Here is an 18,776-nt window from a genome sequence, read left to right on the forward strand (position 1 = left end):
AGGTGATAAATGATCTTCATAAGGATGCAGAGAAGTCCCGAGATGCACATAAGCACATTAATCTGGTCCAAACCATAGCTGTGTCAGATATTCCAGACCAAACATACCCTTTCACTCATAACTTATGAAAAAAAAATGAAATGGGTGTTTATTTTATACTGCAGGGCAATATGTATTGTCTTACTTGAGAACAGGGGTTATGAAACTGCAGGTTAGCTGAGAACTTATTGTTTGAGTCCAAAGAAGATGTTTGCTGTATCCTCGAGCGAGTTTCTTCAGCAGGAGAAAATTAGTAACACTGCTAAGGGAAAGAAGAGCTTTCTGCTAATGTGCAAACCTGACTCACAGTGAAAGGATGCTTTAAGGGATCCATGATAGAGAGGAAACTGAGATATTACAGACGATGTACGCTCCATTGAAAAGCAGTCAGGTGACCTCCCTCAGCGCTTCCTTTATGGGCTGAGCTTTCGTAACGCATCAAAAGAACAAATGAATGCATTAAAGCACCTTTTAAACATTCATGCCTCTAAAATATTTTCCTTTTGTTCGTCAAATGACTGGAGGACAGTGAATAAAACATCAGTTCCTTTAGAGTGTCAGAATTGAAACTGCAATAAAGGAAATTCATTACCCAGCTCCTGTTTACTTATGACCTTCCCTCACGAAGAGACGCTCTATGTACACAAATATAAAAGAACAACAATGGATGGAAAATTATTGACACACAGCATTGCACCCCAAGGTATAACCAATGTACCCCAATGTCTGCAAAATCAATAGAGACCGTGACCAGGTGACTGCTACAAAGGATTCATTTCCAGGTTTCCAGAAGGATAAGACGGCGATCCGGCGAATCTAATCAGGAAAATCTGCTCACGCTGGTCACCAGGGACGCACAGCCAGCTCTGCACAGATGTCGCGGGAGCACTGAAGGGGTGGGGGGGCTGCTCTCTTACCAGTCTGTCCAGGCTTGTGCCGGCCGCTGTGGTGGGCCTCTCCTCCGGGCTGTAAGGTCTAAAGCGGGCGTTGAACACGTCCGAGATGCCGCGGCTCGAGCGGCCATTCACTGCAGGCTTTGGCTGCCCACATCCTTGAAAAACCTGCAATTAGAGGAAGAAGCAGAAGCAGTTGCTAAGCAGTGGGGAGACGTGACTTTGCCTCTGCAAACATATATCAGCAGAGCCAAGCAGCACAGCCCAGGGAGGGGGGAAGCATGCTGCCACCCGCAACGGCACCGTTCGGCATGTTTCCTTGTTTTGAGGTTGAGGAATGTTTTCAATATAATTCGGGCCTCAAACACAGGTCATAAATTTAAAAAAAAAAAGGAAAAGAACTAAAAGTCTTGATCAACGCTTTACCTATTCATCTGTGTGCGATCATGTTTATATCAATAACATCCCTTTAAACTGACTGAAATTAATCAATCACCAAAACGCACACACCTCCTGCCGAAAGAAACATTCTACCTCCAGACGAATGCTTCAAAACAAACGTACAAGAAAAACTCGGGAGACAAGATCCACTTTTCATCTGGAACCTAGTCGGGGGCTATGCTGATCCATTCTGAATGAATGCTGGTCACATGGGAATTAACAGAACGTGTGATTGGTCCCTTTCATCCATTCAAGAGAATCTCCGTGGAGTAGAGTGTAGATAGCGTCAGTTATCAGTTCTGTGAAATGCTGAGTTTCAGAATGGCTTGTGATAGCACACCGAATCTGCAGATTTCAATTTTATTTATGGGATTTGATATTATCTCTGCCTGCAGATGATTCACATGACATTCATATATTGGTGCTCTCCCTCATAAATCCTCTCCTACCCACAGTTTTAGCAACAAAATGGTCGATATTAGAGTTCATGATTCAAAGTCTTCTAAATATCGAGGAGAGACACCGTGAAATACCCTTTGAACTGATACTTACCCTTTGCCATTCTGCACGGCCAGCATTCCTGTCTTACAAATCAATTCCTAACACTTCACTCTGGTTTGTGAACCACGACCGAAGATTCAATAAAGCACAAACAACACGTGTCCGTGACGAGCTGCTGCACTGCAATTTCAAGGGTCCCAGTCTTGAGAAATTGAGGTTCATTTTTTTTTTTCTTCCCATGAATAGAGAGGAAGCACAAGGTTAAATGACAGAGACTGAAGCTCTTTAAAAGCCGCCCCCTCCCCCCCGGGGGGGTGTCTGTGAGCTTAACCTTTAGTCGACACAAATCTGATTTCCCTCCCAGTATGGTCTGATGCCACCAGTTTAACTCCGCTGGTCTCCAGCCCAGACGATGATGAAGTGGTTTAATGATATGCGTGACTTTTGCAAGAGGGGTCCCACCTAGCAGTGCCCACCTATGTGCCACCGTGATCGGAAACCAGGGGCACGTCAACACCATAGTGCAGAAGGTGCTTTTTATAACTTTGCCATCCTGAACGAAGCCATTTTCCCAGTTCTGCATTAATGCTCACTTTCGTCATGTGCAGACTGTGTTTATCCTTCTCACTAGACAGAAATTATAATAATAAATTCAGAATTTTTAGTCTTCTAGGAACATGTGACATAAAGTGACCTAAATGGGCTTTAAAGTTTTGCTACTGCTTGACAAATCAATCAGATATACACACAAAATGCTGCGTGCTGTATTGTTAAAAGATTCACATATAAAAAACGCTATTTATGAGTTGTACTTGTCCCAAATGACCCCCCAAAAATTGGATTCTCTCATATTCTTTTAAACACGGTACAGTAATATGCACACAGACAGTAATAAAACTATGATATTCGCTTATTGGCAGGAAGGAATTTGATAGACTCAGGGGAGGCTAGAATTCCCATACTGCCGAAATCCCCCTTTTACAGACGTGTGCAGCATCCTTCAGTCACATAGTATAAATGTCGCGCAGACTTTCAGGAAATGGCGGGCGACCGTGAACGAGCACATGGGCGTGCCGTAAGCGCGCCGGCTCTGTTACGAGAAACCAACTGTCCTATTTCACCGTGACCTTAGCGAAAGCTGTGGCATGACCAGAGGGCGCGGTCACATGTATCGTCACGTCAGCAAGCCTCATCAACAAAACTGCTCGGCAACTAATTGCCAAATAAAAAAATTAAGCAATATGTGCAGCTATATATAAGGATTTCAAGCCAGTATATCAGGCAGAGGTAGGTCAGTACTGTCAGAATACAAATGTAAGATTCCTTCATTTAATATCGCAACGGTAACTTAAAAAAAACGTTCAGGCAAACCATACATCAATGTAAGCATGAAAGGAAGAACAAAAACCACAGGTCAGCAGACAGACCTTGGAGGACACCTGCACGCTGTTGTCCTGCATATTCATGATGGCCTCTGAGATCTTGACGTCGATGGGCTCCATGACGGCCTCGATGTTGAAGGGTCCCTCCAGCCTGTCCGCCACCAGCAACAGGGCATCTGACACAATGGAGGCAGAGAGGAAGGTGAGCGGCACCCTGCACGCACACGCACACGCACACGCATGCACGCACTCCTCTGGCGAGGGTCAGCAGACCTCAGCCTGACAGACGCCAGCCGCGTGTCAGGGAAAAGCCTGGTGTTGCCACGGTGACATTTCAACCAGCCTTCGTTCTCATTTCCCTCCTTTTAAATTTGATTTAACATCCTAGACTATAAAAAACATTTCCCTGGCACAGGAAAACTGGATGACCTCCCTGAGTTTGTCTGGGAAAAAAAAATGTCGTAAACATGAAAAAATGAGAAAAGGAGAGTTTTTAAAAATAAAACAGGCTTCATGACACTTCCCAGAGAGACAACTTATATCCAACTGAGCTGAAGAATAGGAGAATATTATTTTATTTTTACGACACCACTCCTGCACAGAGGAATCACTGGTATTGCCAGTTATTATTAGATTAACGTAAATACAAGCGTGTGTGCAATCGGAGATGCTCTTTGCATCATCCCTAATTGTAGCTATTGTTCAGTTAAAAATACAAGTGCAATCTGGTAGCTGGTTTAGATACTGTGACAGGTATCCTGCACAACCTTTGTCCCGAGTGGTCTTATTAGTGCAATACACAGAGGTGAAGGAGATTAACAAGGGACTAAAGTCATCCCATCGTGGGCTAGAGAGGTGAGGAGAGCGTCAGTGAACTGCAAGGAAGCAGAGCTGGAGATGGGATCCACTCCGGGGTCTGAGCCAGCAAGAGGTGTGTTATCGTATAACGCGGAGAATTAAAACACTAAACATGCTTTCTCACTTCCCACATCCTGCTGCTTGCAAACTGGTGCCAAAATTAAACTAGAGGCAAAAAAAGGAAATCACTGACGATTCTGTCTCAGTTATGACTGCTGGAAGAAAAAACAAGTAATTTCGTTGACAGTAAATATTTCACATATATTAAGACAATATGACACATTTTATTCAATATGTAATAAAAGACTCAAAACATTAATGCACTAAGCAAAATGTACAGTAAACATTCTGAAAAGACTCTGATCCAGCCGTAAAACTGTAAAAGACCCAACTGCCAAAAGCTCAGATCCAAATAAAATAAAGCAATTTTATTTGCTCTCAAATCCATTCAGGAGTTATTTCAAACATCACATTTTCCCTTCTGTAAATCCATCTACTCATAAACAGGCCTTTCCCTGCGGACAGAAAGGAAACACTTTTCATAAAATGTAGCCTGGTCTTCCTCGTAACTGCTGGCTTTCCCATCTCCTGTGCTGAGCGCCGTCAAAGGGAATGTGCCAACCCCCAAGCAGGCCGCTCCCTTTCGCATACAACTCTGCGTCTCCCCGACCAGAAATCGCAAACCTGCAGTGCTCAGGACGGGAAACTTCAAGACTTAAGTATCAAATGGCTAAACTTACCCAACAAAACAGCAACACTAATATAACAATTTAACCGATATAAAAAAACCCATCCATCCATCCATCCATCCATCCATCAACTTCCGCATATCTTTGGACTGAGGGGCAAACCAGCGTACCCAGAGGAAACCCCAAAATGACACAGGGACACCATGCAAACTCCACACACATGTATGTATGTATGTATGTATGTATGTATGTATGCATGTATAAACATTGATAAACAACAGAAATAACTCTACAAAATCCAACAAAATAAATAACAAATAAATAATCATTCATGGCCTCTGGCTGTCAGGAAAGGCCAACCTGGATCTTAATGACGTAGTTTTCATACAGAATGAAGTCAGTCCGTTATGGGCAGGAAATTGGTTCTTTGAAAAATGTTGGATAGAACAACAAGGCAAATGGGTGAATAAATGTAAAGTCCGGCTGGGTCAGATATAAAACAATAGTAATGAGCACATTCATTTTGAGCATAGTTACAATCTGCATGAAGACCACCCTAATCTAACAAACTAGTACCCTCTCCAGTGCAGCTGAATCCTCTATTCATGTATCTCTACATTGATTTATACTCAGCAGAATACTTATGGATACGAGTCTCATACACACATTCAGGTCAGTCTGCCAATGATCAACAATCAGAATCAGAGGCAAAACAATTGGATTCCATGACGACGATCAGTATCGCTCACTGAGAATTATATTCAAATCTACGACATGCAACATATTTTATCTTTCATCTCTCTGAATTTCTGTATAATAATATAACACTTTCGTAGCTATTGCTCTTTTAGTGGAATCGACTATGTTATAATACGAGAATTGGTTACAGGATAAAAGAATGAGAAGATTTTTGTGTAACCTCCTCCAACATCATATAATATACATGTGACTAAATACACAGCCTGTCCACAGAAGGCTCCATACCTTGGGGTGTTTTTGCTACTACCAGCGTGAAATAAAACCAGGAGGGTCTCTGTGTGTATTTTCAAATTGCACCTACTAACACGGCAGACATCTGAACCGTGGCCTCGCAAGGGAAACGGGCATATCAACCCAGCCAAGGGCTCAGTTACAGAGCCAATGCGCTGCGGTGTGGTGTGGAACCACAAAAAAATGATTAGCCCATCTTCAATCAATCAGACGGTAACCTCAGACAGGAGGGGCAAACAAGCACCGGCGTCCTGCATGCCTCTCAGATACATATAGCAGTAGGCGTCCTCTCAATAGCGCATTATCAAATGGCAGCCGCAACTTAAAGTGCAGCCGTGTCATTAAAGGTTGGTTATAATTGGTTATACATTACAGAATAACAGACACGCATCCTCCAGCGATGAACAGAAATAAATATGCTTTAGAAACAAATTCACTTATGTTGAAGCATAAGTGATTTCAATGCCTCTTTTGGACATTTTGGAGAAAAAATAACAGGGACATATTCAGCCAGCTGGAAAATGCTTTTTATCGGCTGAATAATGCAAAAGAGCATCGCCTTGTTTAACAGCAACCGAGAAAGCCCGTTCGCTGAAAAAACATCACTTTTCTCACTAAAAAAAAAAACAACATTATTTCAAACTAAACATTTTTCCTCTAGATAGTTCCTGCTGTCTTTTTTCTGAGAACAAACTAATAGTCACTTTTAAAAAAAAATGTAATTTCTACTCGGTGACCCCCAACTTTGTATCCTGAATTTAATTTCAGCGTTTTCATTAGTTTTGTTTTTTTTTTTTCTTCAAAAATTTACATCTAAATGCTTTTAATTAATGAGGCTAGTCTCGGGTTTCAAGCTATGCCGTTATTTCTCTTGTCAGCCCAGTGCTGCGGTGAATGTTTATTCAATGACAGGTTAAAAAAGGACCTTCGAGAGCGCAGAGAAAGTCATAAATCCAGGCTTAATAGCTGCAGCACGGACAGCACCACCGCGTCGCGCTTTTCATGGTTCAAGGCAGCTGCGGGCCGTTTTTAAACACAGAAACCCGGATCGTCGCTCTCCTTGTGGGTAAACGCTGTGCTTGAAAGCGATTCGTCACCAGCGGCTTCTCCTCCCCTCGCAGCAACAAGCGGCTTTTGCGCATCGCTGTTATGTCGGCACACAGCCGAGCGCCTTTTCGGCCTTTATGGGTGCTCTGTTCGCCTATGCTACCCTAGCAGCCTTCTGGGGGAATCAGTCCCGCAAATGGGCGGGCGGTAACAACTTTCCTTTATTTACTGCATTTTCCGTCCAGTTTCCTCTCCCGATCCGCCTTCCAGGTCTCCTTGTCGTTGCTTATATTTACAAAGGACCTTCAGATCGTCTACCGTACAGCGGGAAGGCCATCGCTACTGTGATTTCACGCATACTAATCCAAACATTACAGGAAACAATTAATAATAATTGTTTAAATGCATATGCAATCCATTTGTGCTTCTTCACACTGGCATTTCCGCATAAATAAAAACCGCATTTCAAATATTCGATAATTGAAAAATGATTTTTTTTGACATACTGTAACATAAACCTCATTTATGTAAATAGGAAACAGATAAAAACTGCCTTTTTGTACTTGCAGATATTTATTAGCTAGACCTTGGAGATTGCAATTAATCTAATCATCATGTTAAATGCCCTTATAAATAAACCATCATCTGCTGGTGTTTTGCAGTATGTGCATTAATGAGGAAAGCAAAGAAAAGTACCAGGGCAGCAGTGACCAGCTGACGCAAAACCTCGGGCGGACCTACAGCTTCCCGTCTGGCTGCGATGGGACCGTCACGGTCAGAAGGGGGCGGAATATCTAGTGCTGCCTTCCATTTACCTTGGAGGTGAGACGTCACAGCTGAGAGTGACGTCACACCCGATTTAACCACGTTCCAGTACGGCAAGTCGCAAAGTAATTTAGCAAGACCAAGGACCTGTTACAGCAAGCAAGAATTCTTGCTTAGCCAGACAACACTTAGACTTATGGGGATGTGGCATGTGAGCCTCGTGGGGGGGGGAGGCTGTGGACGGCGCAGACACCCAGGGTGGCTGTTACCAGTGGCGATGGGTCGGGCCGCAAATAAGACTGTTAACATTTATTGGATTGGCCCAGGGGGCTCAGCTGGTGAGCAGACAGCAGTGTCTCCCTCCAGCATTAAGACAGGCGGAGATGAAAGATAGGGAGCACACAAGAGCTCACAGCTGTGTACCCGCGACTGAATAGCGCATCATGACAACACTGACCCCCCGACTCCCCCCCTTGACTGCCCGCCCCCCACTTCTAGCCGATCCAACCAGAGAAATGGGAGAGTAAGCACGATCTTCCCAAAGAGCATACCAAGGATTTGATGTACCTGTGTTTCTGCAGCTTTCATGTCTATCTCTCCTGCGTTCACCCCGCATTCACAGGGCAGAACCCAACAGGAGGAAACCTTCTTTATTAGCAGAAGACAGCAATGTGACCCTCTATTTTCTGTGCCTTTTTTGTTTCCTTTATGGGTTGGGACAAGGGAAAAATGTATATAATTTTTATAATTTGTCAGAGCACTATTTTAATGGAAGTAAATGTATTTGTTGTCTTGTCAGAATGGCTGCCATTCCCTGCATGTGTCTCTGTTGCATTAGTGTTATCTCTGCTCATGGTACTGCAACCCAACAAAGAGAAAAGCCTAATTCTACACCATCACCATCACCATGTAACACGTCTGCCTTCCAAACGGGAGCAATTCTCACACAAAGTTAGATAGTAGCCTAACTGCAGTTTAGTCTATTAAACTTCTTCACGCCTCGCACATATGAAATACATTAAATTGTGTTAAATTTATAATGAACTTACAGTGGACTTTGTTATATTAAAAGGACATAGTTGGGATATTAGTGCTTTTTTTTTCTTCACTCTTATGTCTGTGTTTTCTTTTACTGTTGACCTTGACCACTGTAGCATACCGGGGAAGCTAGCAGCCGTGAAAAGGTCTCACTGTTGATCCCGATGTCGATGCAGGGATGCAGTTTGCCTGGAACGCTGACATCTGGATTCTTGTGGAGGTGCAAAATGACCTTTTTGTGAGAGGCCTCTCTGGCCGCTGGAACTCGGTTACATTGTTTGTTTTGGTTGGATTTAATCATGGTCAGCTCTCAGAGAAATACTCGCACTCCTGGTTAAAATTCTGCCTGACAGATGCTTTTGGAAGAAGCCCTCCTCCCAAATAGGGGGAAAAAAAAGGTAGGAAAAAACAGGAGCGACCGGACTGTTCACACACAAAATGGTACCATGCATCATCCAGCTGCTTACCCTGGTCAGGGTTACGGGCCGTAAAATTAATAATAAAAAAAAAAAAACACAATTATAAGAGGACATTCTGTTTACTGGACGTGGCAAATACAGCTTACATTTATCTTTTAAAAATAGAAAAACTATTAATCATATTACTAAAAGAATTATTTATTAATCTGTCAGGTAAATACATATCTGATATGATTCTGGTTGAAACCTAAAATACCTATACATTTAATACCTAAAAATGTCTTGTCATTCAAGTCACTGGTTGTCATGTCCTGCCTGTCATATCCACCTGATCCTCCTGTCTCCTCCCTAGCGTGACCCTAACAAGCCACGCTTGTTACTAGTTTCTTACCTCTTGTTCGTAACTCTCATTTTAATCAGCCCCAGCTGCCTCTTGTTAGCTCCCTTGTTAGTTTCGTATTTATGTGCTTCCCAGTCATGTGTTCCACAGTTCAGTCAATGAACCCTTCTGGTTTTGCCCCAACACCTGTCCTCAAGTCCTTCGTCTCTCAAGTCATGAGAGAGGTTGTATACAACTAATTCATACTCTGGAATTCTTTCACAGATAAAAGATAAACACCTTCACGTTTCAGCTGTGTGGAGCTACTTGAAAACCATCTGGAAAAAAACATGCAAACAACATGCAAAACTGAAGAAACTGGGATGCAATGTCCAAACTACATTCAAAAGAAAATAAAATAATATCTTCCAATTAGCTCTGTGGCATTCTTAATGGAAAATCAACCACCTATAAATGGGCGAGTATTATATGTTCTAATATATCAAAATATGAATGTACTAATATTAATGTAGTAATATTTTGTTGCTTCCTGTCTTAAACCATTACTGCGTTGTTCCCTGCCTTGCACCTGTAGCCTCAAGGATAGACTCCGAGCCTCAGTAGGACAAGTGGTTACAGAAAATGGATATTAATATATATATAAAATAACCTTTGATTACAAATGGCAGAGCCTGTCTTCATATGAGCTTCATCTCTTTGTTGTTTTCCTTGTGATATTTGGAAACTGTGTTGAGAATCTAACACTGGACCTATCAGACAAATCAAATACAGCCTTCATGGGCAGGAGGCTTGCTAATCCCTTGTAATCCAAATTAGCCCGTCCAAGAGCAGATTTTTCAGCATGTTACCAAGAATTCACTTTCTGTTTTGCACAGATGACGACACTGTGTTTTTAGCATGAAAAGCATAATATAACTGGCAGAAATGCAAATTATATCAGAATGCCTGAAGTACACAGAAAGATGCATGGAGTGATCAGATTGGGTGGAGTGGGGGGGCAGGGGGAGGGGGGTGGATGTTTCAGAGTCGGCAGACAGCTACCTTTTGAAAATTAATTTTATCCTTACACTTAATGGTAATGACCCCGACTTAAAGAGCCTCAGTGTCAGACAACTTTATAACCTTCTAGGAAAATTCACAATAACAATCACATATAAAGCAGCCTTAATTAATTTTTACTAGCGCAATGCAATAGCATTTCATTAACAACCAGAGGTACATTAACACTATAGGCACCTTCGTTTGTTTTCACAGTCTTGCACAGATGACAAAACTGGAAAAATGTGACAATGATACCTGGGAAAGGTATTAAGAAAAAAATACTCTATCAGGCGACTGCCATTTCTGCTTCAGTAACACTTCAAGGACAGGAAACTCCGAACTTATAGTAAGCGTGATAAACAGCCTGTATGGTTGCTGATTTTTACACTCAGATGGTTGTAAACACGGCTTCAAATCAAGGCTATAAGATTTTCTGCATGCATCATAAAGTTTAATCAGCTGCAAACAAGTAATTCAGACCAACTTTCATTCACTTTCATAAAATTCAATAACCTCCCCAGGAAGATAAAATGCAGACCATCCAAGCTTTACACAAAAACAGGGTGTAGACAGACGTGTCCGCAGTCACTCCTGTTTGTATACATTGATTTTTTTCCGATTTATTGGAAGACAGGAGAGTTGCCCTCTTAATCGTTTGGTGTGTGACGGACACGTACTCTCTGACCTACATATCAGCCTAAAGATTCAGAGAGTGGTCCTACCTGAGAGACTGGTGCTGAGTGTGGATGGGTTGCCAATGTCCTCATTAAACAGTGCATGGGTGGGAAAAGGGAAGGATGCATGGGAAGGCTGAAAGACGAAAGGTCTTCCTTGCCACATAAGGAGAATGTTCCAGGCAGATAAAACACTAGTCCTCAGTACTGGGGGACAGAGACCACATGACGCCCCCCATTGGGGCAGCAGCTGCTTTGAAGTGCCTTAGATGGCCATGATCAGTGAGAGGCCAAACTGGGTCAGCACAGACCCCTATGAGTGGCACTCAAGTCCTGAAGGCTACTCAGCATCAGAAGTTCCTCTGATCCTGGAACATGTCCTAGAAAAAGAGTAAGTACATATATGTATTTGAATGTGTGTGTTTGTGTATATGTATGTATGTATGTATATGTTGACCTCCATTTTATTAGCACCTCAAGCACGGCTCCTCATGAGATCAGGGTATCTGATAAATGACATCTTAATAGATCCTTTAATTCAGTTCATCAATACCACAAACAAAAAGATTGACTTGTATATATTCATGTGGGGGGGCATTTAATAGTGCAGAATATAAGAGCTGGCGCAAAAACAGTAAAGATTATACTGCAGTCAAATGTGTAAGGAAAATAAGCAGAAACCGTCTCACATGCTCTGCTCTAGAACACCAAAGAGCTCCACTGTCTGCTGCTGACCTTCACAGAGGAACATACTCGCATGTCAGAAGGGAGCTGGGAGCGAGCAAAAACATGGGCTATCTGGCAAGGAGCAGGGAGGGAGCAAAAAGGTGGACTATCTGGCAAGGAGCAGGGAGGGAGCAAAAAGGTGGACTATCTGGCAAGGAGCAGGGAGGGAGCAAAAAGGTGGACTATCTGGCAAGGAGCAGGGAGGGAGCAAAAAGGTGGACTATCTGGCAAGGAGCAGGGAGGGAGCAAAAACATGGACTATCTGGCAAGGAGCAGGGAGGGAGCAAAAACATGGACTATCTGGCTGGGAGCAGGGAGGGAGCAAAAAGGTGGACTGTGTGGCAGGAAGCAGGGAGGGAGCAAAAATGTGGACTATCTGGCAAGGAGCAGGGAGGGAGCAAAAATGTGGAATTTCTGGCTGGGAGCAGGGAGGGAGCAAAAAGGTGGACTATCTGGCAAGGAGCAGGGAGGGAGCAAAAATGTGGAATTTCTGGCTGGGAGCAGGGAGGGAGCAAAAAGGTGGACTATCTGGCAAGGAGCAGGGAGGGAGCAAAAACATGGACTATCTGGCAGGAAGCAGGGAGGGAGCAAAAATGTGGAATTTCTGGCTGGGAGCAGGGAGGGAGCAAAAAGGTGGACTATCTGGCAGGAGGCAGCAAAAATGTGGACTGTGTGGCAGGAAGCAGGGAGGGAAGAAACATGGACTATCTGGCAGGGAGCAGGGAGGGAGCAAAAACATGAACTATCCGGGCAGTAACGGAGGGAGAAAAAATGTGGACTCAGGACTGAGCTGAGAAACACTGCTTTAGGGATGATGGGATTAAGCTGGCATGGTGAAACCGTTTGGTGCTGATTCAAATGTGTTCTTTTGGTAAGAATGTTAGCAAAGAGGTTTAGGAGCTTGTTGGGATCCAACTGTGGCAGACTAAGGCCCAAGGAGGGACATGCACAGTTTATACCCCTGTGAAATGTACTTAACTTATACAGCACCAATAAAACACAGTAATATCCCGCTATTGAAAGGATAAAGTGCAAAGGCACTGACTCATATAAATGTGTTTGATGAAAGAATTTTTTATGTACGATATGAATTAGTTTTAGTCACAGGACATAATCTGTTATTTTGGGAGGAGATGCAATGGCGAGAACAGAAAAGATTATTTTACCGCCTTTTCTGAAGCCACGAGCAAAATGCAAGCCAGCAGAGTACAAACTCCATAGGATATAATTACTAATAGCAAATGGGAAACGTAAGACACACTTTAAATGACTGTCACTAAAACTCTTGTCGGTGGAGGCAATGGTTGCTTTAACAAACCATACCACAAATATTTTGATAAAACCCGTTCTTTCGGTGAGCAGCAATTTTCATATCATAAAGTTGCATACTTTGGAACACGTCGCCACCACAAAAACACAAACCAACATGCTGATTGCATTTGCAGATGTTTCTCATTTTTTTTTGTTACTGTAATACGAGAATTCTTTGGCTTCCTGATGTTGCCTATTTACCATTTTATAAAAAGCCTTTCCGGATGTAACCCAAATTGCCTTTTAAAACCAACTTTGGGAAAAAAATCATTTGGCAAATGGTGAATACATTGACTGAATAGGTCACATTTAACAGGAAAGACTTGGAAAGGTGGTGGAATTAGGCAGGATGTGAGGCCTGTCATTAAGATGTGGTCTGGGAGTTAATGCTCGTTATTGGTAAATGATGAGAGTGAAGAATAGCGAAGTGTTTGAGAACTGCTCCGCAGAACATAACAGCATAATTAATTGCTGTTTTGGTGAATCATGTCTTTATTTTAGAAGATGATCACTAAAAACTTTTTCATGGCTTTTTGTTACCGACTATTAAGAATGGTCTGTAACATCAGAAGGTGCACAAATAATATAGTATAGTATAGTATAGTATAGTATGGTATAGTATAGTATAGTGCTATTACTAACCACAAACTAATTCTTAGTTACATACTGATCTCATGTTAATTCATCAATAATGAATCGTAACACATACGTTATCTCAAGCATTTGCTATATGTTTCTATATCTAATTCTGTAAACCTTTGTGAACTACTGAAGGAACTACTGAAGGAACTAGTAATGAATAACAGAAGTGAAATACTGATTTCATGTTTGTTCATCATTAATGAATTGTGACAAATTAGGGCAAAACCAATCCTGGAGGCTATGGGTGCAAGGTAGGGAATAACCCAGGATGGTGCACCAACCCATCACAGGGCACACTCACACACCAGTCACTCACACATACAAGGCAGGGAATAACCCAGGACGGGGCGCCAACCCATCACAGGGCACACTCACACACCAGTCACTCACTCATACAAGGCAGGGAATAACCCAGGATGGGGCGCCAACCCATCACAGGGCACACTCACACACCAGTCACTCACACATACAAGACAGGGAATAACCCAGGATGGGGCGCCAACATATCACAGGGCACACTCACACACCAGTCACTCACACGTACAAGACAGGGAATAACCCAGGATGGGGCGCCAACATATCACAGGGCACACTCACACACCAGTCACTCACACATGTAGTTTGGTAACTCCATTTAGTAACTCTATGTTTTAGGACTGTTTGGGTAGAACTTGAGAACCTGGAGGAAACATGACACGGAGAGAACATGCAAACTCCACACACATGGAACCTTAACGACGTTTTGAACCGAGGTCCCAGAGCTGTGATGCAACAGCGTTAATGACTGTAGCACTGTGTCACCCAACTCTAATGAATATTTGTGATAAAAAAGGAATTTATATTATATTAAGTGTTGATGTTTTTGTGATGTTAACATTCACCTTCAGTCATCACCAATGAAACCTGCCAGCAGGAGAGAATATCAATATCAGACTCTTAAGGCCAAATATTTTTTCTTTGATTAAAATATCGATTTCTAATTTATTCCTGGTTTATTGCTGTGACATCACTGACCTACAGTTCTTTGAACTTGAACACTGTTAATATATTTTAACAAACTTTTAGATTAGATTACCGTGCTCAAAATCAAGTCACACCATGTTTACAGAGAAAATGTTTCATGTTATGAATACCAGAGTGCAACTTTTGAGGGTAGAATAAAGGTACCTTTCCAACAACAGGGGCTCACTCGCTTACGCTGGAATAACGTAAAATACACCCGCAGTATGTTTCTGACAGCTATTCGCATATGAGACACTACAGGCTTGACTGGTACGTCTTTGTCCTGACATTGATAACGATACTCCCAGTTCACCCAGCAGATGGCACGTATAATGGGAATACAGCATCCCAGACTAATGTACCTTTGATGCCACCCCAAATCTCTCACAAAGAGCTTCCATGAGATTCCATGAGAGGCTTTTTACGGATCACCAGGGATGCAAGCCTTAGTATTTATATTAACTGAGCCCCATGTGCCAAAGTACTGAAGCATTCCACGGAGAATATCACGCAAGCAAACAGCTATTTAAGCCCATTTACTCTGCTGTTCTAAACACTGATGCAATACATGCTTTTACATGATACATCTGTCAAATTCATACTTGTGGCCAAAGGCTCCATGGTCCAGTTGCTCTTAGCATTTCCCTGGAATCCCCTGCATCGTCTCAATGTGTGATTAAAGTGTTTAAAAATGTACTCAGTAGCGGATGTACTGTCCAACCAGACATGCTACAGAGCTGCCCCAAAATCTTCGTAGCGATACGTCATTTTGGGTCCCCGGAACGATGCCAGCATTTTTCACCTCCTTGGACAGTTTCCCCTTTTCTCTCCGCTGCCACTACGACTTCACACCAAAATTGCACTCCATCATTTTTTACTGAATTTACCTGTGACACTGATAACTGCCCATTGTTAATTTGCGAGAAGTATATTAGTGATTCTTCCGTTGTCACAAGTAAAACACGTTGGGAAAATCTACATTAAAGATAAATTTAAGATAATGTTAGACAGCTGCGTGCTCATCATTTTCGGTTCCACCACTGTGGAAAAGCACAGCGTTCAGAGGGCAGAGAAAATGGCTGAACCCTCCTTATTCTACTCGACAATGTCCTGAGCTGTTCTCCTGCACATACGGTGGGTTTCTGAAGCTGCTACAGCGTGAAAGACGCCACGGTCCGGTCTGATATGACACAGACGATTTTCTCAGATGGTTCCAGCGGTGGACCTGAAAAGTGTGCCTTGAATTGGAATCACTTCAAAGGCTGGATGTCGACATAAGCATTTGGGGATAATATTTGCCGAGTCAGCACTGGGTGTTGCAGATGTATTGTAATATTGTAGCTTTTATTAATGCCCCAGCAGGTGCAAATTAGTCTATGAACAACAGCTCTACACTTTTTTCCCTATGAGAATGTGAAGGAACGACTGTCAGGTGAAATAATTGACGTTATAACTGAGCATGACTGCAAACGCAGGCACCAGTGTCTTTCAGTGAAACGCCACCACGGGTGTTTTCACCGCTCCCTGAACCGACGGAAACCTGCGTGTCAGCGGGAACCGTCCCGGAGATGCCCACCTTGTAGTTGCGCTTGTAAAAATTTCAGAAAATTTCACTCGATGTTCAAGACTTGACAAAATGTTACATGTACTTTATGTCATACTTTATGAAATTGGCAGGCTGTTTTTTTTTTAATCTTAACTCAATGACTATTATAAAAATCAAATGCTCTTATTTGATTATTTATGTGTATGAAAATAAAATCTGTTACTCTAAGTATTTAATTATTTAATTACTTGCTTGTTAGAACAGCTTTCCCAAATAGTTATGCGACATCAGATTTAAATTACAGCAGTTAATAAGTATCAAGACCATTTTAAAGTGTCAGCCGAAAGTAAAGAAACACATTCAGCTGATGTGAAGTGAAGTGCAGAGCTGGAGAGCAAAGTAATGTGTTACAATAGGTGACGATCCATTTGATTGTTACTGTTCCACCTTCAGGTCTAGCAGGAAATAGCTGCATGAACATTCAGAGTCTTCATTTGAGTTTTTATGGCTGAGTTTCAAGGGTGAAGATTTTAAATTAATGTAACATTAGCTTTGCCACTTGCAGGTGATCCACTTTTACTGCTCTCCTATTTTCATTTGCACATTCCTTTTAATCACACACTATTCACACCAGCCATTACACGGTGTGAAAAGTTTGCAGCCTACAAAATTATCACTTTGATGCATCTGACTTGGAAACAAAATAGTGGTGAGTCACTTAATGTTTGTGAAATTAAAAGCTTCATACTCTCAGTTCTTGGAAGTTTGACAATGTACCTGAGTATATAAAAACCCGACTGAACAATTTTTTAAACCCTACTTTTGAATCCTTTGTGATGAAAGCAGGTTACATACTAAAGATAAACTGAGCCAGCTGATATAAAGTGAATGAACCACTGAATCTTTTTACTTTACTCAGTGGACAATTTCTTGTATAAAGTACAATTCAGTTTATTGACTTGTACACTTCAGTCAGTTCTCATATATATTTAAGAAATAATAGTCAATACTCAAGACAAAAATGTCCAGCATTGCTTTTCTTAAGCTTCCTTTTACTGGTTTCACAAAATGTTCAGAATCATTTTTTAATGATTCCTTTTTAAATGAATGCCAAAAAAATAAAGCTTAAAAGCACCTGTGGGATTTCATTTTCAACAAACCAGACAGGTGAAGGCTACTATTGGTAAATGGCTTGGGAACCCTTACAGAACAGTGTACTGTACCTTAGTGAAGCAGAAATCAAATCAATAATATAAGGACTAAACAAAAACAGATTACTCAGACGTCCCTTAATATCGTCAAAGAAAATGATTTTTTAATGATCTTCACGTTGGTGTAAAAGTATGACCAACTATGTCAAAGCATGTCAGCTTAACGTGAGCTGAGATTTCGAAATGCTTAATTGATGAGCTCATGTTTGCAGTGACCATTCAACGTAGTCATGCATTTGTGGACTCGATTAATAACACACCTCGTTCTGCTAATTAATTCCTCATCAGGTTATCTGATTAATTAATTAAGTAAGCTGGAAGTGAAATCAAAGCAGCCCTAATCTTAAATTATGTTTATTTTTCCTGAGGAAACACTTACTACCCAGATAAATAGCTTTAAACATTTTCTTTGACTGCACAAAACAGTTCTGCAGAATGCAGTAGCTCGAAAATACCAGATCCGTTATACAAAGACTTGAACGTTGACCCTGTTCTGAGGCATATGTCACATGACGACATGGTATCCAGCCTACGTCACACATAACTCTGAAAGAAGATCCGAGGAATGTCTCAAGCATTTGATATTTAACTGCAAGACACTTAAAAATTGTTTGAATTTTAGTTATGTGCTACCTGAGTTATTTCTTTCGGTAAAAGCAGCCTAAGAACAGAGATATTTTTCCTCTAAACTGCAGGCTTATTAATGAGTGGGTACAGGCAACATTTTAATTACCCTCTACTTTAGATCAAGGTAATAAAACAAAATCACCGTGGGAGGGTGTGAGGGAGGCAAGGTCGTATCGGGAAGGAGAGTCAGGTGACCTAGACCACCTGTATTGATTTGTTCCACCTGTCACACTAATTTTCAACAATTTGTGTATATCGGCGTGTTCTATTTTTGGCTCCATAACCGGGACCACAAAGTTAACGGCAGGATCCATAACCGCCATTCACACACTCGTCCTGCTCTGTTTTTTTCCTTCACAAACCTGTCTCGTCTGTCTGCCTGTTTACTCTAGTCCTTCATTGTGTCCTCATCTATTCCAGAAAAGGGAAAACAATTGAATGATGGTGCTGCCTGCCGTCTAGTCCCCGTGTCACACGGACTTCTGTCGGTTGTCCTGACCAGAGACGCTGCCGTTAACAGACACTCAGGCCGATGAGGCAGTGACCACACCTGCGCAATTAGGTCGACATGGCAAGCTGGAACCTCCTTGTCAT

General features: G+C 42.0%; 1 protein-coding gene across 1 annotated transcript in view; it reads right to left on the bottom strand.

The window, feature by feature from the left end:
• LOC125709706 (glypican-6-like) overlaps positions 1 to 18,776 on the bottom strand; it is a 184,929-nt gene that overhangs the window by 38,074 nt on the left and 128,079 nt on the right. The window contains 2 exon segments of the mRNA XM_048978401.1: positions 957 to 1,100; positions 3,302 to 3,432. Coding sequence (XP_048834358.1) covers positions 957 to 1,100; positions 3,302 to 3,432 — 275 coding nt within the window.

Source organism: Brienomyrus brachyistius, chromosome 16 (genome assembly GCF_023856365.1).
Source record: "Brienomyrus brachyistius isolate T26 chromosome 16, BBRACH_0.4, whole genome shotgun sequence".
NCBI classification, from domain to species: domain Eukaryota; kingdom Metazoa; phylum Chordata; class Actinopteri; order Osteoglossiformes; family Mormyridae; genus Brienomyrus; species Brienomyrus brachyistius.